This window comes from Pygocentrus nattereri, chromosome 12 (genome assembly GCF_015220715.1).
Source record: "Pygocentrus nattereri isolate fPygNat1 chromosome 12, fPygNat1.pri, whole genome shotgun sequence".
NCBI lineage: Eukaryota > Metazoa > Chordata > Actinopteri > Characiformes > Serrasalmidae > Pygocentrus > Pygocentrus nattereri.
The window spans coordinates 29,835,287-29,858,101 of record NC_051222.1 but is presented as its reverse complement, the minus strand read 5'-3'; the positions used below and the strand labels follow the sequence as shown (position 1 = coordinate 29,858,101).

Here is a 22,815-nt window from a genome sequence, read left to right as displayed (position 1 = left end):
TGAACGGGTTAATGCGGAGCAAAACCGTAGTCGCTCGCCAACCAATCAGCACTCAGTAGCAGTAACACTGTTGTACAGCCCGAAACCCGTTTGCTGCAGAAAAAAGGAAACATACAGGTGAGCTTTCTGTGCTTTTTTAGTGAAACACATCCGTCTACTTTCTAAACTTAAAGGAACGTTCTGGGCGAGTGATTAGGGATTAGTTTTTACCCATTGAAGTCCATTCACTCCCATTCATTGAGGACTCGCTCGCGGGCGCCCTCTGCTGGTCAGCAGTCCTGTTTTTGATATAACGGGGGAAATAGGAAGAGGCCAGGCTTCCTCCAGCAGACAGCCGACGAGAGTTCATCCATGTGATCAGTGGATGTAGGTTTTTACCTCATTTTCTAACTTTACATCACAAAATAACCCTGCAGTGTCAATAAGGGTGTGGACTTAAACACCCACTGTATACATTGCTACAGTCATAATGGCATCAAATATATCATGCAGACTGGGCTATTTCCCAGTAGTGTTACTATTTATAGTTTTTATAACGCATTTAAAAGTAAGTACTTCTGTACTTTCGCTTAAGTTAATGTATAAATAGAGGACACCTGCTTTTACTCGGGTAATATCAGAGAGCTTGTAGAGAGAATTCCCACTCTGGTTTTCTCCAACGCTGAATGGGTTGATATGGAGCTTTTGAGCAAAATCGTAGTTTATCAACGCTTAAACATTTTTAATGTAAAAGAACGCAGTAATCACCTGATCACTGAACATTATAAGGCATTTTAACACCGCTGTTATATTTTAAGAGCTTTTAAACTCAAGATGGAGGAGTTTAAAACGGCGCCTCGTGACGTCAGTGAGCGCGAACAGCCAATGAGCTGCTCCGCTCGCCCATCAATCATCCCGCTCTAGCAGTAAAGCCCGCCTCCTGCTGCCGTTTGTTGTAGAAACATAGCGGTGAGATTTCTTTGCTGTTTTAGTGAAACGCGTCCTTCTGCTTTCTAATATTAAAGAAACGTTCAGGGAACGTGATTAGAAACGGTTCAGCCGTTGAGCTCCATTCTCTCCCATTCATTGCGGGCGGACTCGCCTGCGCCCTCTGCTGGTCAGCAGGCCTGTTTTCGATATAACGGGGGGAGTAAGAAGTGGCCAGGCTCCTCATAACCCGGCTCCGGTAATATCTTTATCGAGTGTTTTTTGTCTACCAGTCACTGCGCCCTCGTCCCCTTGCACGTCTGTACGGGTATTGGGACAGAACCGCCCCTGCGCGTGTTTCCATTGGCTAATCACGTCTCCCACGTGCACGCTCCCTCCCGCACATGACACCGGTCACGTGACTTGGCCGTCCACATCCACTATGGCGGAGGCGGACAGTGTGAAAGCCCTGAGCGGTTTGCTGAACGGAATCGCTCAGAAAGCTTATTACGGCAACTCGGACATAACCGAGGATCTTCTGAAGAGTGAGATTTATCCCGACATGTCGCAGGAGGAGTTCCACGCGCTGCACGAAAAGATGAGAGGCGTTTTAAAGGTGCTTAGTCTCAGTCTGAGGCTGATGGCTCAGCACGTCCTGAGGCGCGTTTCATTAAACTGTGACCCTCTGCTTTACACGTCTTTACACGTCTTTACACATCTTTACACGGTGCTGGTTTGCACTTTGCGGTCGATGCTAAACTGCAGTTTGTTGTCTGGTCCTGCCCACCCGCTCAGTGCAGTGGGTGGGCTGTAGCTACACGTCTCTTTATCTGTGGTTTTGTCTGAGCAGTGATGAGAAAGTAGGTTAAATGGTTTTACGGACTGGCAGCGAACTGTTGGGGGCTTACAGTGACCAAAAGTATTAGAAAACGTGGACAGTGGGCTTATTGTGCTCTATAAAGTCCAGCACAGTGAGCTTATTATTCTATGTGAAGTCCAGCACAGTGGGCTTATTCTGCTCTATAAAGTCCAGCGCAGTGGGCTTATTCTGCTCTATAAAGTCCAGTGCAGTGGGCTTATTCTGCTCTATAACGTCCAGCGCAGTGGGCATATTGTTCTATGTGAAGTCCAGCACAGTGGGCATATTGTTCTATGTGAAGTCCAGCACAGTGGCCATATTATTCTATGTGAAGTCCAGCACAGTGGGCATATTATTCTATGTGAAGTCCAGCGCAGTGGGCATATTATTCTATGTGAAGTCCAGCACAGTGGGCTTATTCTGCTCTACAAAGTCCAGCGCAGTGGGCTTATTCTGCTCTACAAAGTCCAGCGCAGTGGGCTTATTCTGCTCTACAAAGTCCAGCACAGTGGGCTTATTCTGCTCTACAAAGTCCAGCGCAGTGGGCTTATTATTCTATGGAAAGTCCAGCACAGTGGGCTTATTATTCTATGGAAAGTCCAGCACAGTGGGCTTATTATTCTATGGAAAGTCCAGCGCAGTGGGCTTATTCTGCTCTACAAAGTCCAGCGCAGTGGGCTTATTATTCTATGGAAAGTCCAGCGCAGTGGGCTTATTATTCTATGGAAAGTCCAGCGCAGTGGGCTTATTATTCTATGGAAAGTCCAGCGCAGTGGGCTTATTGTGCTCTACAAAGTCCAGCGCAGTGGGTTTATTCTGCTCTGTAAAGTCCAGTGCAGTGGGCTTATTATTCTATGGAAAGTCCAGCACAGTGGGCTTATTCTGCTCTGTAAAGTCCAGCGCAGTGGGCTTATTATTCTATGGAAAGTCCAGCGCAGTGGGCTTATTGTGCTCTACAAAGTCCAGCGCAGTGGGTTTATTATTCTATGGAAAGTCCAGCACAGTGGGCTTATTCTGCTCTGTAAAGTCCAGTGCATTGGGCTTATTGTGCTCTATAAAGTCCAGCGCAGTGGGCTTATTGTGCTCTATAAAGTCCAGCGCAGTGGGCTTATTGTGCTCTATAAAGTCCAGCGCAGTGGGCTTATTGTGCTCTATAAAGTCCAGCGCAGTGGGCTTATTGTGCTCTATAAAGTCCAGCGCAGTGGGCTTATTGTGCTCTGTGAAGTCCAGCGCAGTGGGCTTATTGTGCTATGTGAAAAATAAAATCCAGTACATTGAGCTTTTTCTACTCTAAAATCCGCTCCAGTGGGCTTCTTCTGCTTTACAGAGACCACTGAAGTGGGGTTATTATGCTTTATAGATGCCATTGCCTTGAGGTTATGCTGCTCTATAGAGGCTAATACGGTACTGTTGAAATTGCAGTATGAAAAGAGCTTCCCGCGACCTTCTGTGACACAAAACCTGCAACCAAATAATGAGCATCCAGATCAACAAATCTAGAACCGCAAGTTGTGTATTGTTGTTATTTCAGACTCGACTGACAGATATTTGTTTTCTTTAGGAAAGCTTTATCATTCATCTTCAGCTTTATTGTTTTTAAAAAGGCAGTCAGTGTTACAACGTTGTAGATCTTTGTCATCACCAGCTGATGGCAGCATTTTGTTTTGTTTGGCCCAAGATGCCGACCCACACGGGCCTAAAATAAACTCCACTGGCAGTGCAGTTTAGTCTATTAGCTTAAACCCTAAGCCTGAGGAAACAGCTCAGATTGTGGCTTTTATTGTTGTTGCAAAATATTGTTGTTATCCAAATAAATGAAGTATTTAAGCCTTCTAGACGTTTTTCTTCTTATTTATATATTTATATATCTGTCTGTGTAGTGTTTTTTTTTTTTTTTAGTTCTTTGGCTAACTCTCTCTCTCTCTCTCTCTCTCTCTCTCTCTCTCTCTCTCTCTCTCTCTCTCTCTCTCTCTCTCTCTCTCTCTCTCTCTCTCTCTCTCTCTCTCTCTCTCTCTCTCTCAGTCCATTGCTACAGCAGACATGGATCAGACACAGCTGGAGGCCTTCCTGACAGCTCAGACGTGTAAACAGGGTGGTGGAGGTGTGAGCTCTGAGCAGGCGGCGGCTCTGGGGCGCTTCTGGAAGGCTCACCGAATGCGGATCAGAGAGAGCCTGCTGGCACAGAGCCGGTGGGAACCGGGTCTGCGGAGCGTGAACTGGAGGGTGGACTTGCAGACAGCATCCAGCAGGGGGAGCACATCCAGCACTCCCGTAGCCCTGGTGGAATTGGAGCTGGGAAGAAACAGACAGGTGAGGACAGTCACAGTGGGTAACTTACCAGATTTAGGATTCAACTGTGAGATATTTTCCTTCGTAGAACTCATAAAAAGTTAGACCCAGTGTTAACATTCAGATCACGGTGCAGACGTTTCACTTTTTGAGTGATCTGAGATCTCTTTACATTTTTTCATCGTTTTTCATGTTTGGGGTTTGGGAATGGGGAGGACCTGTATCAAAGCCAAAGGATAAAAGTCTGTATGGAGCACAAGGGAGAGAAAAAGAAGTGGCGTGAACGTTTTCTTAATTTTTTTCAAGACATTTGGTTTTGACGTCTGTTTTTCGCCAAAAAACCTGACCTGAAAGGGTTCCCTGTTCTAAAAACTGATTCTGCCGTACTTCTGTAAGTGCTTGCAAGTGAAGTGTCCAAATTCCAGTCCAGGTCGCACTCACTTTATGCAGCATTTCGAACAGCATCTAAAATATGTGATGTGATGATCTTGTTGGAGTGATGGTAGCAGAGCAGCTCCTGCACTGTACTAACAGTATGTGGAGGAAACTCTTCTCTTCATCTAACACGTCTTGCCTCCATGGTGTACTCCTCTTATCATTCATTTGGCCTTGTGCATTTTTCTTACTGTCTAAAGAACTCCCACATATTTCCTTCTAGCCTTCAGCATCAATGGCTGTCTGGGAAACAAAGCAGTTTATCACACTTTGAGGCGAGGCGAGGTGATGTGGATGGCTGGCATGGATTTATGATAAATTCAACTAAGTTAGCTTTACGCTTTCCCTATAGTAACAATGAGTGTTTCCCCCTGAGATTAATAATCTCATAACTGCAGAAAATCAGATTGTCAGTAATCTGATCAGCATGTTTAGGTGCACTTGAGTAATCAGATCATGTTAAACTCCGGGGCTACATGAGTCAGACAGTAATTAGATTTCTGCTTTGCAACCAGCGAATAGACTCACAGAAGAAGACGTAACGTAAACGTAGCGTAAAACCCAAAACTTCATTCTAGAACAGAATCTTCATCATCTAGAACAGGGGTCTTTAATTAAAATTCACTAAGGTCCAGTTAGAGAATTTCCTCAAGCAAAGGTCCAGAACATCATAACGTCTAACTTGCATTATGTGCCATATACTGTTTACTGAAGTAGCCTAATAGTTATATTAACTTTTACAGTCAACACCTGAAATATCAAATCAAATAAAGTAAAATTCAGTCATATTCTAACATTTATTACCAGTTTCTCTTCTAGATCCCGCCATGTGAAACAACTTCCCTCTGACTCACTTTCTTCTCCGACTGCTGTGTCTCGCTCATCCCTCCCCTGTGTGGCGACACTCACTCGAGTCTCAGTGCTCATCGTAATGCACAGATCTGAGTAGCGTCACGTGTGATATTCACAAAGCATGCGATTGGTCTGTGAGTCTCCTTGGCCGCTAAAGTGGTACTGTAACGGCTAGAAAAGTCAGGCTGATTAAAATAGGACCACCCGGTCGAAATGAAATAATTCTCCAGTTTATTGGTTATTGGTCCAGGTACACGTAGGACAGCATCTGGGTCCAGACTCGGACCGTGGTCTGCCTTATAGTGACCTCTGATCTAGAAGATGAAGAATATTTAAACCCTTTATTTCGTGTTTCGTTTCAGCGCCGCTCAAAGTGTTTTGCTCCCATCTCTCGACATCCACCGTCTGATCGCACACATGTGCAGACTGAGAAATCTGGCTACTGAGCTGAAATCCAGCCTCTTTAACGCATTTCTTAGTTAGATTTGTAGATCGGATTGTGGCGTTTACATGGCAATTCGAATAACGGGATAACGGCAGAAATCCCATTATGATCTGATTATTGAGTGCATGTATACATACTCAGTAACTGTTCTATCCGTCCGAAGGCATTTGCTCTAATTGATTTTAGTGGCTTTAAAAGACAACATTTCTGAATACTCAAGTGTCCTGGTTATTTAGGCCATCCCTACATCACATTAGACCTTTCTGAGAATATCGTTTATATCATCGGTACGTAACAAACACTGACCAGCTGCATGTTTCATTACAAAGAGAGCATATTTAGACGTGGTACTGGTCCTTTTTTTGTCTATTCAAAATGATCAAACGTCATAAAAACTAAACACCATTATGTGCATCTTGTCATGATGTCATGCTTTTGCCATATCATCCACTTCTTCTTCCCGGGAAGATCTGGTGTGGTTAAATTCTGCCAAAACGAGTGTCTGAGGGAAAGTGCATTTGACCCAGGCATCTGATCGTGCAACTGAATTATTGTCTGGTCTTTAATGACTGTGTGAGTCAGCAGAGTGCCCAGCAACTCTGATGCACAAATGAAGGAAGCTCATAGCCATTTTCAATTGGATAAACAAGATGCTGCTGTCAGATAAAGAGTGATGTGAGGTAGGATTAGAGTAAATGAAGCAAATTATAGAGGCTGTGAAAGAGGGATGGGACAGGGCATGGCAGAGGAGTTGTTTGGCTCTGCTTCACTGCAGGGGGTTGTGTAAGATTGATAACACACGTACCACCCACCGTAATGTTAGACAAACACTTCTAGGAGGAGCCAGTAAAGTGCCAGGCTGCAGGAAATGCATTCAAGCCACAACTCTCAAAAGAGTAACTCCCATACAGGAGTCCTGTAGAGATCCATTTGTTTTGGTGCGTTTTAACAGGTTTCGCCATTTGAACGTCCCTTTTTTATGAGAACAGAATTTCTTGTCATAACAGAACCTCTAAAATGTCATTTTACAGGATGTTCAGTGGATGTTAAGTCATTTTAGACCATTTCTAGCCTTCCGTTATTCTCCAGGGTATATTTTGGTTTGTCCATCTGAATTTACATGACCAAATCATAAGGCAAATTATTCAGTAACTACATGAAATAAATGTAAATATCTATTTTGTTTATTTATAATTGTTTTTTTATAAAATTAACAGAAAATGTTTTATGATCATACACATTACTATATACTTACAGTTTACTGCTGAAAGCTAAAAATCTCAGATGCTCTTTGTATTATTTTATAAAAATACATTTTACAGAGCAGATCACTGAAAAGACGCCATCTGTTTATAGTTTATAGCCCAGATTTGTGGAAAATAACACCCGCCTTCTGAATGTAGCTTAAGAAATGTGAAAGTTATGAATATGACTTATGTGACGACCCCCTGTGCTCCCTTCAGGTACTAGTTTGCCAGTGCACGGGCGGAGCTAGGCCTGATTAGTCTAATTAGATCATTGAGGGCACCTGGTAAGAGGTATAGCTTAAAAGGTGGTGGATCTGTCCCTCCCAGAGGCACCTTCTTTCTTTGTGTAGGCACGGTTTATTTTCTTTTTTCAGGCTCTTTGATTTATCCGTCTTATATATACAATATATAGATTGTTCTGTGTCTTTTAGGCACGTTTGTTTTAATACACGACCAGCTGAACTGCACAAAAACATCTCGAACAAACTTACACTGTACGAGATTGTCATCTTTTTATTATAGCTCAACTGATATGAACATTTTGTTGCTGATACAGATTTTAAGAGGTTGAATATTCAGGTCATATGATAATGTCTATTAATTGATGTTAACTGATAGAATTATATATTTATAGTTTCATTTTCAATTTAATACCTACAGTAGTTAAATCATGAATTAATGATACAGTTATCAAATAAACAAATGAGTAGCAGAAGCTCAATGTTAGTGTGTGTGTGTGTGTTGTAACATTTTTATTTTTATACTAAAGGTCAGGTTTAAATACATTTGATGTGTTTATTTTAATTATGATGATCTACTTGGTAAAAAAGTACTGAATTGGGTGGAATGATTCTTTGCAGTTCAGAAAATGTGTCTTTTGCCATTTTAATTGTTTGCTGTTTAAATTTTCTACAGCTTTTATTAAAGTGCTTGAAAAGCGCTCTATTGTTATCTCTATTGTTATCTCTATTGTTATTTCTATTGTTATCTCTCATACTTCTTATTCTTCTTCCACACATTTCTGCGATTAATACAGCCCGAACCGCTTAACGTACAGACTCCGTTCAAACTGCGTTTCGTAGGTCTCGGCGCTGTGACTTGTGCTGTGTATGTTTGGAGTCGATCGGATTGGTAGTTTTTAATAAAATTAAGTTTAAAAATTAAAAACCTCCCATAAAAATGAATGGTGGAATGTTCAGAACTTCACATTCTAACTGACATCGATGATGTCACAGTAGGCCACTGTCTCACAGACACAGCTGATCACGCAGGGAATCTGCTTTAAAATCCTTAAACTTTCACGTAGAAACTCCATTTCAGTTTTAAATGATAGAGAAACTTGTTCTTTCTGAAACCTCAAAATATCTCATCATTTTATCAATTAGCTTTAGAGTTATGAGCATTTGTTTGTCACTAGGCACAGAAAACTGCCCCATTCACTCCCATGTAAATTTCTCAAAATCAGAATCTGCTTATTTCAAGATTTTCTCAGCGTTTAACTCGTTCATAACTCAGATATTTTCTTTTCAATACACACAGCATTACACCAAAATAATCCTCCAGGGGTCTTATCTCACACCATTTATCTGGTTAACTGATAGAGTAAACATTTCCAGAGTTATGACTGTTTGTTCAGAGGGTGCAAATCGGACTCAAACAAGGCTTCTCCACTAAGAGCTGCTTAATAACAGTGACAGTTAATTTTAATGACTCCCCCCCTCCCCCCTCAAACACATACATCTCTCTCTCTCACACACACATACACAGACACACACAGACACACACGACACAGACACATACCTAAGGAAGTGTTGTTCACCTACACACACACAAACACACACACACTTGTAGCTCTTTTCAAGCACTCTTACAGTTCCTTCAGGAAATGCACATCTAGTTATTATTAGGGGTCCAAGCACATAGTGCTGGGAGCCTGTTGTAACTGTTAGGCTTTTCCTTCTCCTCTTACTCCTCCTTCTTCTTCTTCTTCTTCTTCTTTACTGAAACCAATCATGCAGACCAAACGATAAGTTGCACAGACATGAAACTTTGTCAACAGCTAGTAGTCCCTCCCACTGCTCAGGTAAGCAAGCTCAATCTAATCGCTCTGATAACGGTGCTGTAGCAATGATCTCCTGGATCATAAGTCAGAGAGACCAGATTATTTGTTCGACACATCTTATGCTCTTCAAAGAACACCTCAAGATCCAGATAGAGCCTCCTTCTTTATTTTGAGAAAAATTCAATTTTATGCAAAATCTCACAAATTTTGAGTGTGAACCAGTCCCAACTATTTACAAACCAGCAGATATCAGTTTAAAGTCTGTCATACTATGGACATACCAAAGATGAAGTCAATTTACTGGAGCATTTACACCAATTTTATGTTTTTTAGGTGCTTTGATCCCTGAATTGCTGCTTGTTGTTGTTGTTGTTGGGTCTACTTGTATTATTTTGTACAATCTCCGCAATAGAGAACCCGTTCTTTAAAGAATTTTTTCAAAAAAGTCCATCATGGAACCTTTTTTTTGTGCTGGTAAAACCATTTTTGCTGTGGCAGAAGGCAGTTGGCTTGCTTGTTCTAGCATAGTTGTTAAACACCCATCCAGCCAAAAAGCCCATATCAGTTTAGCTAAGACGTACTTATCAGCTGGAGAGCTGGACCTCATGTTGAACTTCTGCGCTTATTTTTACTATCATATTACTTCCCCTTCATGGCTTCTGGGGCTCGAAGTCCATGCAGCAGGTCATATAAACAAATGCAGGTTTTAACAGCAAGCGGTGACTGTGTTATTAGATCCCCTTCATTGTTTGTGGAGAACCGCTGGACTGCCAGATGCACTGTTGTGATCGGAAACGTATCTGCCTGCACAGTTCACAATGGACAATGAACTGCATGTTCTTATCATACGATAACGCCAGCAAAGCTCACTGTAAACATTAAAGGAGGACTTGACCCTAAATGACACTGAATAATAGCTTGTGGGGCTCAGTTAGCAAGACCTCCTTTCATAATTCATAAATAATTGGTCTCTATTAATGAATTCATTATTACTAGAGCTGTGACAATTTTGAAAAATCTTTTTTTTTTTTGTTTAAGCTTCAGGTGTGAGAGTCAAATGCAAGATTCACTGGTTCATATTGTTATTTTCCCTTACTTAAGCTGCTGGGTACCCAAGTACATGCATACATAGCAGTGTTTCATTTGCTGTTGGTTTCAGGGACTACACCCATGTGACATGTACACAAAAAAGGGTTGGAAGGGTTGGACCGTTAGCCTGTGTTTGTGGGGAATATAATGTTGTCGGAACAAAACCTCGGATCTCCAAAATGGTGACTTTAGAGGAAAGGAAAAAACATACTTTACTTTGAATGTAAAACAATGGAACCAGACTCTTTTCCAAGTCATTGTAGGTTGTTTCTTTTAGTCCTTTCATCATGAAATTTGAACACAATGTAAGTAACAGGCTTTTTCAAATTTTGTCAAAAACGTTAAGAAATAGAAATACAAGGTTTTCTTCCGACAACAGCGATAAGCTGCCTGGCTGGATTACCAAATGTTGCCACGGTTTTGTGAAGTACATTGGGTGGAATAGGAGACTTCAGATAAAGGGCAGGGTATGGTGTTCCTGCAGTCTGTGAGCTGTCGGCTCACGACGCGGATGGCACTAAAATGGCAGTGTTTCAGCTGTGCACTACTGGAGACGTGGCCTGATCGAACTATTGTTATGAGATTTGAAGGATGCTGCCAGTACAGTTTTACAGTCACACATTCAGTAGCTCTAAGATCTGGTTTCAGTTTATGCCAGAGGAAGGACGGGTCCCTACTCTCTCACACGTTGCTCATCTCATTTGTAAGAAAAAAAGCGGTTCTTGTAGAATATTTTCCTGTGTAGCCCTTTGAGGCTCATTTATTTTTAGAGTGAATGGCCAGAAAACTCCTTTGCCATTATCTGGATCCTGGGAGTTTGTTAGATTTGAACGTTTTACAGTGTAACATCTCTGATCTTCAAAGTCATTCAGTTTTTTCTAAATTTGATCAGTGTATTAGTTTAATAACAATAATAATAATAATAATAATAATAATGATTTAAATATTCTCATTTAGGAATTAAATAGTAATAATTATGTATTAAGTATGTTGCACACAATGTTTGTGTGTGTGTGTGTGTGTGTGTGTGTGTGTGTGTGTGTGTGTGTGTGTGTATGTATGTGTGTGTGTATATATATATATATATATATATATATATATATATATATATATATATATATATATATATATATATGAGTGATAGATAGATAGATAGATTTGTAATTGTGTATATATCTATGTGTGTATCTATCTATCTATCTATCTATCTATCTATCTATCTATCTATCCCCATTTAGGAATTAAATAATAATTTAAACATATTCTCATTTAACGTGTTCTGAAGCCAAACAATTTTAGTCTTGTGTCTGAAACAAGTGTAGAACAGTTGTAGCTTATGTTGATTGGTTGTAGGAGCATATAGTTATATATGTTTTATATATATATATATATATATATAGTTATAGTATATCCTATTGTTACTGAATTGAGCTCCTCACCTGTATGTTCTAGATATGCTGATGGGTGTGTCTCTGCCAGTTTAGGTCAGATTACAGTTTACATTTAGATGAGCCTGTAGGTAGAAGAGATTGTTGGTGTAGTATTGGCCTTTTTAAAGAATTGAAAACGTGGAATACCACTGGAGCACCACTGTCCTGCATGTCGGGGGACAACAAAACCAAAGGAAAAAATAAACAGCTGGCAAAGTGGCAAAATGGAACTGAATCAAATTTGAACTAGGCCACTGACTGAATAACTAAACTGCCCTTCATGTCATGCTTATATTGTGTCTGTAAATCTGCTCATGAACAGTGTCAGTGTTTTTTAATCCTGTGCTTTGTTGGATTCACCCTGACATGGCAAACTTTGCAAGCATCTCAGAAGAAAAACTACAAGACCTCAATAACCCAGACTGTGGTGCAGCCTTTAGTACATGACCTGGGTGTGACCGCGCCCTTATTTTCCTTTAGTTCAGTGTGTTTCACACTGAAAAGTCTAACGTGCACCAAATTACATTACACATTACAGTTGGGCTCAATTTCTGAGCTGCTGACTTAACATTAAGTGTTCTTGTTGGTGGAACAGCAGCTGGAATGCATTTTGGTGATATGACTGGTGTGAAACTGTGTGTGAGATGCTGTGTCCTAGACTGCTGCTGGGGTAGGAGAGTCAGAACACATTATGTTGCAATGCGTGCTGGGGAGTGATGTACAGAACATTGTGAAATGGACCAATATTCATACTTTTGTGGGCTGTAGAGGGTAAGTGTGGTAGGCCTGATCTGGCCTGCGGGCCACGTGTTTAACACATGGGCCAGAGAAGGTTCCATTCAGTTTAACATCGTTACAGCTAGCAGTCCCAGACGATGTGGTCCACACAACCTGGCAAGTCATACACTGATCTGTGTTCCTGAAGGACTTGGGCCTTTGTTTAGGGCCAGCTTATTAAACTGGTATTTGTTTGAGTGCTTTGCTTTATTTCCACCACCAAACTACCAACTCTATCTGATAATAACAGGCACTGGGAAAGGCAGGACAGGCCTGTTTGCTTCTGTAGTATGAGGCATTGAGATGTATGTGTAGGTGAGCAGTTCAAGCCCAGACTTGTCCTTTTATTCACACAGGTGTAGTCAGAAGAGAACAACCATGAATCTGCGATTGTCTCTCTTTGTCTGTGTGTCCTTTTCCAAATAAGCTCATTATAATATATGTTTATTGTTTAATAACTGGGATGCTGGAAGTGGAATTTACTGACTAACAGATTGCAGACTAATCAGAAAGCACTGAATGTTAATAACATGCTTACAGAATGTGATTTGGGCAACTAGTCAGCAGTCAGAATTTTGGACCAAGCATGCTTATTGCCTCCATGGATGCTAATAAGACTGCTTAGGTTCATAAGACCGTCAGGTTCAAGGACAGTTTCTATCCTCGAGCTGTCAAACTGGTCACACCGGGAGCATCGACCTGAGCTTAACAACAACACTACAGTCTGTTACTGGTCAGCCTGACCACCCAGCACACTACACACTGAGCTCCACCAGCTCAGAGGACTGTATGCTGTGCACTTCATCTCTGACTGAGCCTTATTTCTAGTATATTTATATATTTATACTGTAATTGTTTATTTAAGCTGTTGCCTGAACATTATGCTGCTACTCTCTACCTGCACTGTACACTTTATATACAGATCACTGTTTACACCACTAGTACTTCTGCATTTACTGTACTGTACTGCAGTTCACCAGCACATTTCTGTCTATATACCTGATGCACTTGAATATCTGACTATGCACTAACTGTCTATACGTCCAATACACTATAACACTTGCCTATGCACATCTTGTCTACGTTCGACACCTGTTGAAGGAGCACAGAAATGAATACTGGAAGAAGAATTCAGTTGAAATCTGTAAATTTAAAGATCACAGGATCACCTGAAGCGCTACTTAATGTAAACAAAATGAAATAGGATGCGCTATCACAACAGCCACAGGTAGCCTAACGTAAACAATGGTGGAAATGGGCCTGGAAAGCTATTCCATGAGTTGGAATGGAATGCTGTTTCCGGCACAGATTTGGAAAATGGTTGTTTTTATAGAGAAACAAGATATAGCTGTATTATAAAGGGTCTGTGTGAACCACGGTGTTCGATGAACGCACCTCAAATTCAGTCTACAGTCTATTCAACCAATGGAGAGTCACAGTGCTGCAGCAAGACCTGCCCACCCAGTCTCTGTGGTAACGCATGGTAAGCCATGCAGTGCGTTTGGAATGCGATAGCCGAGAATCGGTAGCTCTACAGTTGTTGAGAAGTGTCGCTTCACCTGTACCTGATGTATTTGATACCTTTGGCAATTCATGTGTTTTTTTTTGTTTTTTTTTGTTTGTTTGTTTGTTTTATTTCCTTTATTAAGCTCAGTTTAAAACATCCATGATGAATTAACACATTGGCCTGTGTGACTCGAAGCGAAGGTAATGACTTACTAAAGCTTACCAGTGATTACTGATGGCTCTTCAAACCACATCCACACCTCATGATGTTACACATTTGAGCTCGTGGCTCAGCTCGAGTCTGAAGCCTGTGCCACATCTTGAGGATGCAATGCCCCATGTTTTAGTCGGTTACAGGTATGTTTGTATGTTATTGTGACAGGAGTCCGGTAGAGTGTAGTTGGCCCGGGTTAGGTATGAAATTCTCTGTTCTAGAGAAACTTAGTCAGAATTATTCACAGTGGTGTTGATAGGAACCAGATGTCTCAAAAAGCTCCATCTCAGAAATGTATCTCTATGAAATGGTTATAAATACACTGACTGGTGACAAACATTGTTTTACAATATTATGATGAGGTCCTGGTCTGTATTTTTGGTTACATTTGTGGCAGAGAGGTACATGGACAGGGTGTTCTAAGAAGATATTCCCCAAAGAAAACTCTTTCACCTTCATCAATTTCACCATCATCAAAATTACATATAAAAAACTAGAAGATGTGTAGGTTCACTGCTGGTTTTGGATAGTAAATAAAATGGCTATATTTGTGTTGTGGTCATCGTGACTCCTGGTTCCTAGAACCACCACTGCAAAAGACATCTGGTTTGGTAAGGTTCTCTTAGTTTCAGCTTATGCTTCAGCACAAAACAAAAATTGTAATTTATATCATGTCTCTTGACGTGGTCTTCAGACATCTTGACGTTATATACACTATATTGCCAAAAGTATTCGCTCGTCTGCTTTCACATGTATGTGAACTTGAGTGAGATCCCATTCTTAATCCATGGGTTTAATATGATGTCGGCCCACCCTTTGCAGCTATAACAGCTTCAACTATTCTGGGAAGGCTTTCCACAAGGGTTAGGAGTGTGTTTATGGGAATTTTTGACCGTTCTTCCAGAAGAACATTTGTGAGGTCAGACCCTGTTGTTGGACGAGAAGGCCTGGCTCACAGTCTCCACTCCAATTCTTCCCAAAGGTGTTCTGTCGGGTTGAGGTCAGGACTCTGTGCAGGCCAGTCAAGTTCTTCCACACCAAACCCGCTCATCCATGTCTTTATGGACCTGCTTTGTGCACTGGTGTGCAGTCATCTTGGAACAGGAAGGGGCCGTCCCCAAACTGTCCCACAAAGTTAGGAGCATGAAATTGTCCAAAATCTCTTGGTGCTGAAGCATTGAGAGTTCCTTTCACTGGAACTAAGGGGCCGAGCCCAACTCCTGAAAAACAACCCCACACCATAATCCCCCCTCCACCAAACTTTATACTTGGTACAATGCAGTCAGACAAGTACCGTCTCCTGGCAACCACCAAACCCAGACACGTCCATCGGATTGCCAGATGGAGAAGCATGATTGGTCACTCCAGAGAACACGTCTCCACTGCTCTAGAGTCCAGTGGCGGCGCTTTACACCACTGCATTCAACACTTTGCATTGCACTTGGTGATGTAAGGCTTGGATGCAGCTGCTCAGCCTTGGAAGCCCATTCCATGAAGCTCTCTACGCTGTTCTTGAGCTGATCTGAAGGCTACATAAAGTTTGGAGGTCTGTAGTGATTGAAGTTGGTGACCTCTGTGCACTATGCCCCTCAGCATCCGCTGACCACGCTCTGTCATTTTACGTGGCTGAGTTGCTGTCGTTCCCATTCGCTTCCACTTTGTTATAATCCCACTGACAGTTGACTGTGGAACATTTAGTAGTGAGGAAATTTCACGACTGGACTTGCTGCACAGGTGGCGCCCGATCACGGTACCACGCTGGAAATCACTGAGCTTCTGAGAGCGACCCATTCTTTCACTAATGTCTGTAGAAGCAGTCTGCAGGCCTGGGTACTTGGTTTTATACACCTGTGGCCATGGAAGTGATTGAAACACGTCGATTCAATGATTTGAATGGGTGAGTGAATACTTTTGGCATTATAGTGTGTGTGCCATATTCCCCACCCTTATTTCCTGTGTATTTCTCTGCAGTATTGGAGGAGTCAGTGTTGGTTTGATTAGAGGAAACTCCACAAATGCATTAGCAACATTATCCGCCTTCAAATCAAGATTAATGCCTTCCTATCAGAAGGATCTAGGCTCTTTTCCCACCCACTCATTAGAAATGTAGATTGTTATTGACTGATCTCCTTCAAACCAAGATGAGACAATACAAGACCCAGACCTTTTCAGATTATTTTATATCATGCTTTTTATTTTATATATTATACAGTAATAACTTATACAGTACACATTTAAATACGGTAAACTAAACATCAAACATACTTTTACATGTTTCTTTAATATTTAATATTTTATGCTTGGCAGCAAGAGGTTATTCTTTAATTTCCTGTTTCTAGGGTTTTTGTCAAGTTATCTGCCTCAAGATGTGATTTGGAAATTAAAGCATTATAGAAATTAAGCTCATTGCATAATGGAGTCATTTTAGATGATCACAGCTCTATTCATCATTCAAGACACCTCAAATGACTTTTTAACAGTTTCCTACTAAAAATGTGTGATTATAGAAACTTGTGCTCAAGACTAATTTTATACGTTTATATGTCATACAGGTTTTGTATTACTGAAAACTTTTAGTCAAGACATCTGAACCATAAACCCAACTTTTGAAGGGAAGTTTAAACGCCCTCAGGTCTTCATTCACTGGAATAAGCAAGACCAGTTCTATTCCAAGAAGTCGCAGAGTTGTATGAGAAGGTTCAAAAGCAGATAATGGCAAAACCTGATCAACAGAAAGGCTACAAGACCGTTTCCATAGAGCTTGATATTCCTTTTACCTCTGTGGCCTACATTACCAAAAAGTTTAAAGGGGACCTATTATGCTCATTTTCAGTGTTCATATTTTTATTGTGGGGTCTGCTGGAATAGATCTAAATGCTTCAGTGCTTCAAAAGCATTATTTTCTACATCTCTGCTTACCCTGTCAGAAATGCTCTGTTAGAGCTCCACTGCCTTGCCTCCCGTTGAGCCCTTGGTCAGCTTGCCCACTCTGTGCTGATTGGTCAACCGGCAGAGCGTTTCTACCCCTACACATTCTACCCCGTCTCCACCCTTGACCTTTTTCTCCTGAGCAGTTGGTGTGGCTATTTTTTCCAATGGCGTCAGTTCTGCCGTATCAGTTTGAGTCAGAGTCTGATCCTCAAAGTCAGGTCTGTGTCTTCTTGCAGTGGCTTCAGAATTGAATGGACTCTTCCTGTCTTCTCAGTCGTGTCCTCAGCGATGTGCTCACTTTCAGGCCTGCAGGTTTCTGACCGTTACAGTGTCGTATGCGTACTTCCTCACAAATATGAACAGACCGTAACATTTTACAGTCCTGTTAAAACATACAAGTGGCACTTCTTTGATTTTTGTTTTTCCCCCCATCTTCTCTGTGATGAAACGGAACAAGTACCCTTCAGTCTCTCTCTCTCTCTCTCTGTGTCTCTCTCTCTCTCTCTCTCTCTCTCTCTCTCTCTCTCTCTCTGTGTCTCTCTCTCTGTGTGTCTCTCTCTCTCTCTCTCTCTCTCTCTCTCTCTCTCTCTCTCTCTCTCTCTCTCTCTCTCTCTCTGCTCTCTCTCTCTCTCTCTCTCTCTCTCTCTCTCTCTCTCTCTCTCTGCTCTCTCTCTCTCTCTCTCTCTCTCTCTCTCTCTCTCTCTCTCTCTCTCTCCTCTCTCTCTCTCTCTCTCTCTCTCTGTGTCTCTCTCTCTCTCTGTGTCTCTCTCTCTCTCTGTGTCTCTCTCTCTGTGTGTCTCTCTCTCTCTCTCTCTCTCTCTCTCTCTCTCTCTCTCTCTCTCTCTCTCTGTGTCTCTCTCTCTCTCTCTCTCTCTGTCTCTCTCTCTCTCTCTCTCTCTCTCTCTGTCTCTCTCTCTCTCTCTCTGTCTCTCTCTCTCTCTCTCTCTCTCTCTCTGTCTCTCTCTCTCTCTCTCTCTCTCTCTCTGTCTGTCTGTCTGTCTGTCTGTCTGTCTGTCTGTCTGTCTGTCTGTCTGTCTGTCTGTCTGTCTCTCTCTCTCTGTCTCTCTCTCTCTCTCTGTCTCTCTCTCTCTCTCTCTCTCTCTCTCTCTCTGCTCTCTCTCTCTCTCTCTCTCTCTCTCTCTCTCTCTCTCTCTCTCTCTCTCTCTCTCTCTCTCTCTCTCTCTCTCTGTGTCTCTCTCTCTCTCTCTGTGTCTCTCTCTCTGTGTCTCTCTCTCTCTCTCTCTCTCTCTCTCTGTGTCTCTCTCTCTCTCTCTCTCTCTCTCTCTCTCTCTGTGTCTCTCTCTCTCTCTCTCTCTCTCTCTCTCTCTCTCTCTCTCTCTCTCTCTCTGTGTCTCTCTCTCTCTCTCTCTCTCTCTGTGTCTCTCTCTCTCTCTCTCTCTCTCTGTCTCTCTCTCTCTCTCTCTCTGTGTCTCTCTGTGTGTCTCTCTCTCTGTGTGTCTCTCTGTGTGTCTCTCTCTCTCTCTGTCTCTCTCTCTCTCTCTCTCTCTCTGTCTCTCTCTCTCTCTCTCTCTCTCTCTCTCTCTCTCTCTCTCTCTCTCTCTCTCTCTCTCTGTCTCTCTCTCTGTCTCTCTCTCTCTCTGTGTCTCTCTCTCTCTCTCTCCTACAGTTAATGTGATCTCTCTGTGTTTGTTATTATGAGCGTCAGTCTAAATGAAAGGTACAGGGTGTGTCTGAAGCAGAAGGTGAGTGATGGTGGGCACAGTCATCTCTCATTAGAGCTTTTGTAAGTGCAGGAAGAGGTGTGTGTGGGTGGGGGGTGTGTGTATGTGTGTTTCCTTGTGGGAGTTTAAAAGCAGCTGGAATTAGTAAGAAGGTAATCAGCCAACAGCAGCAGAAGCGATGAGAGAGTGCTGCTGATGAAACCACCCTCGTCTAAACTGGGGGTGTATTTTTGGGGCAGATTACTTACTTACTAACAGGCCGTATCCGGCATCTTTGTGTTTTTTCTCAGAGATCTGAAAAACATATTTGTGTTAAGTTTTTGTACAAAAAAAAAAAAAACAGTCATATCAAACAATTATATTATTATGCCTTTAAGACTGGTGCGTGTAAGTGACATCGGTTCTGATTGGCTGTCCTGTTTTTATTGGTTTTCTATGTTGGGGGCTCTTCAAATCAAACTCTGATAAAGCACAAACTCAGTACAGTCAGAAACGTTACTATATTCATGCTAATGTAACCAAGAAGAAAACTATACATATAAGTTGGCTGAACAGCAGTAAAATACATCAGCCATCATGAAAATACAGCATATTATTGAGGGTATGTGTTAAAAGTGAGGCCCAACTAATAAATACTAGAATTTCTTAAATTTTAATGACCCTCATTTTCATCAGTAAAGGCCAGTGGCGTAGGGAAAGTAGTGATATTTCACAGCTTTTTTGCTGTGGCATTGCCTGGATTCAGACTTGTAATCTTCCGGTAATGGTAAAACCTTAGACTGGGGTCGGAAACACCCCTCTTTTACTGTCTTGTTGCGGCTCCACAGCAGAATTAGCTAAGTAGGTAAAAATAAAATAATCCTCCTTCACAGTGAAATAAAGCTCTGCTGATCGTTCAACACCGTTTCAACAATAAATGGTCTCAAACACGGGAGTTTATGTAGCCTAAATCTGCTAATTCACCCTTTAACCCTGAAGGTTGGCGCACAGACTGTTGGTCACCATAGCAACGCCTAGCAGTCTCACCTAGCCTAGTAGCTAACGACAGGGATTTAGGATGAAAATTGATCATTTGGAGACAGTCAAACTTATTTGCATTTATAATCACTCCAGCTGGTTTCCTTATACGTTTAATCTGCGACGAGAAACTATTTCCTGTTCCACCTTAAATAATGTAGCAGTTACGTTCTGGCGCCTCAGGTGAAACCGGAAAATTAAAACAACAAGCTGGCGAATGAGAAGCCACTTCAGCTGGAAAAAAAAAAACATTGAGAGACCTTTTACAAGAAGCTATTCCACTTTTGTGGAAAGGTTTCCTGCTGGAGATGTGAGAATAGAGGCTATAGCTGTGCTAAAGCTTATAGCAGAGCAAAGTAAGTCTATACTAGTACATTAGCACGTACTGAGACCTATTTGTAGCCAAGATGGTAAAATGGGCCTAAAATGTGGTTTGATTTTTGTAGAAAGGACACAATGGCTCTTCTTAACTTTTGAGCTGCTGACCCCACTGCCTTACACAGTTATGAAGTCGGGGCGGTCAATATAAATTGCTTTGAGTTTATCTAATTGAGGTGAGCACCACCACTAGTGCTACAATAATTAATATTATTGAAAACTGCGAATGCCTTGTGTTTAATTGAGAACTGACAGTCAGATTAGAACAATTTAACCAAAAACATCTGGAGAAATACCCCATCATCGCTCATATGTATGGGTGGCAGTCTGCATAGAACTGTCGTTAAGATATTTTGATGGCCGAAATCACCTCACCAGTCTGTATAATACACTCAAAGTAAGGCTGGATTAAAAACATTACATTTAAAAGTGAGCTAGTTAGAATTCCGGAGAAGTAGTGAACATGTTTCGACTGAACTTGCAGTTAAACCTAAGAGGCGTCTGGGATTGCGAGAGTCTCTGAATCTGCCAAATCCACAGTGGGCAGACGCATGCTACCTGTGAGAAGCTAATATTTCACTTGATGGAAGTTTGTTTCCCACACAGAAGTGACGCGTGTTCATAAAAGCAGGAAAGGTGTCAGTTATCCGAACAGCGGTTCCATTTTCAAATATTTTCAAGTGGACTGTTATTGAACGTTTGTTGGACCCCTATTCACAGCTATGCTGGAGGTTGCTGCTCTGTTCATGATGCTTTTTTTCATGACACTGTTTTCTATTAATTAACATTCTCTCTCTCTCTCTCTCTCTCTCTCTCTCTCTCTCTCTCTCTCTCTCTCTCTCTCTCTCTCTCTCTCTCTCTCTCTCTCTCTCTCTCTCTCTCTCTCTCTCTCCCTCTCTCTCTCTCCCTCTCTCTCTCTCTCTCTCTCTCTCTCTCTCTCTCTCTCTCTCTCTCTCTCTCTCTCTCTCTCTCTCTCTCTCTCTCTCCCTCTCCCTCCCTCTCTCTCTCTCCCTCCCTCTCAGGACTCTGAGTTTGTATGTTTGGAGTTTGATGAGCTGAAGGTAAATCAGGTGCTAAAGAAGATGGCTGAGATTCAGGAGAGCATCGACAGCATTGTGCACCACAGCTAGAGAGTGTGTGTGTGTGTGTGTAATCAATAACATAATAATGCTTGTAATTTTTTGTGAACGCTGTTCTAGATACTGTTTTGTCTTAAGTGTCAGTGAATTTAATTACGTTTTCAATCATATGCACTTCATATATCACCATACTGTCCAATTAAATCTGGATTTTTCTACCTACTATCGTATTTATTTTTATTCATGTTTTTATTTGTTCTCCCCCCCACAATGTGTTTCCATTAATGACTTTTAGCGATTGCTGGTGAGTTTAGGCTGATCACTTTATTCAAAGTAGTATAGAGTATCTGTGATTAAACTAGTGAAGACTAATGTAGTAGCTGAGGTTTTTATTGACTCAGTACAGGCAACAGTAATGACGGAGCACAACGCAGAATCAAGCAGACATAAATCCATAAACGCCTCATACGACTGGAACTCCCTGACCCTGACTTTAGACCAGGCATGTCGAACTAGGGACCTTCCTGGCTAAAGTGCTGCGGAGATCAGTGTTTACCCTCATCTAATGCTCTGAATTCAGTTCATGAAGGCCTTGCTGATGAGCTGAACCAGGTGTGTTTAATGAGGCGTTGTGTTGAAGTCTTCATTGTTTTGGCCTGCGAGGACTGGATCCTGACACACGACGGTGATGGAGCTCCATCGAATACCTTCGGTATGAGTTTGAACAGGACGTGTGTTCCAGAACTAATCATCCAGCTTTAGAAGCTGTCCTTACTAATGCTCTCGTGGCTGAATGCAATCAAATCCTCACAGCAATGAAAAGCTTTCCCAATGGAGTCAACTCCCTATTAATACCATTGATTTCAAAGTCGGGCGGCACGGTGGCGTGGTGGGTAGCACTGTCGCCTCACAGCAAGGAGGGCCTGGGTTCGATTCCCCGGCCGGGTGACCGGGGTCCTCTCTGTGTGGAGTTTGCATGTTCTCCCTGTGTCTGCGTGGGTTTCCTCCGGGTTCTCCGGTTTCCTCCCACAGTCCAAAGACATGCAGTCAGGCCGATTGGACGTGCTAAATTGCTCCTAGGTGTGAGTGTCTGTGTGTCCGCCCTACGATGGACTGGCGACCTGTCCAGGGTGTATCCTGCCTTCCGCCCGAAGACTGCTGGGATAGGCTCCAGCACCCCGCCGCGACCCTGACGGAGAAGTGGCTTAGAAAATGGATGGATGGATGGATTTCAAAGTCAAAGTGAACTTTGTCATTCGGACTATACAACAAGTGGTGCGTTTCTCCAAATCCAATGTACATAAAATATACATAAATATAACAGAAAGGCAACTCACATAGACATACTAGGCAACATAGACCGACAAAACATACAAGGTGACAGATGGGAAAAACATTCAGGGTTGATTACAGGGTGTGTACCTATTGTTTAGCTTATTTACAATTAAATGCATAAAACAAAAACATTTATATTATGCAGTGAAAGTGACAACATGCCCCAGCTTATTTATATTATAAAACTCTGTAGTACAGTTGGCTGTATGTTGTTCTGATATCCCTACTTGTTGCTTTAAGCAGAGAACAAAGGCTACAAGTGTATGACCTTATTTCACTGCT

The 22,815-nt window shown here is 42.0% G+C and overlaps 1 protein-coding gene across 3 annotated transcripts; it reads left to right on the top strand.

Annotated features, from left to right (window-relative positions):
- The first annotated feature begins 4 nt into the window (after positions 1–4).
- Positions 5–21,421, top strand: commd1 (copper metabolism (Murr1) domain containing 1). Of its 3 annotated transcripts, none has more exons than XM_037543211.1 (3): positions 5–117; positions 3,788–4,075; positions 21,142–21,421. In XM_037543211.1, the coding sequence occupies exons 2-3, from the start codon at positions 3,806–3,808 to the stop codon at positions 21,247–21,249; spliced, it is 378 nt and encodes a 125-aa protein (XP_037399108.1). In that variant the 5' UTR covers positions 5–117; positions 3,788–3,805; the 3' UTR covers positions 21,250–21,421. The 3 variants fall into 3 exon arrangements, with proteins under 3 accessions (XP_037399108.1, XP_037399107.1, XP_017572000.1); XM_037543210.1 differs by lacking the exon at positions 5–117 and adding an exon at positions 291–366; XM_017716511.2 differs by lacking the exon at positions 5–117 and adding an exon at positions 1,321–1,522.
- The last annotated feature ends 1,394 nt before the right edge of the window (positions 21,422–22,815 follow it).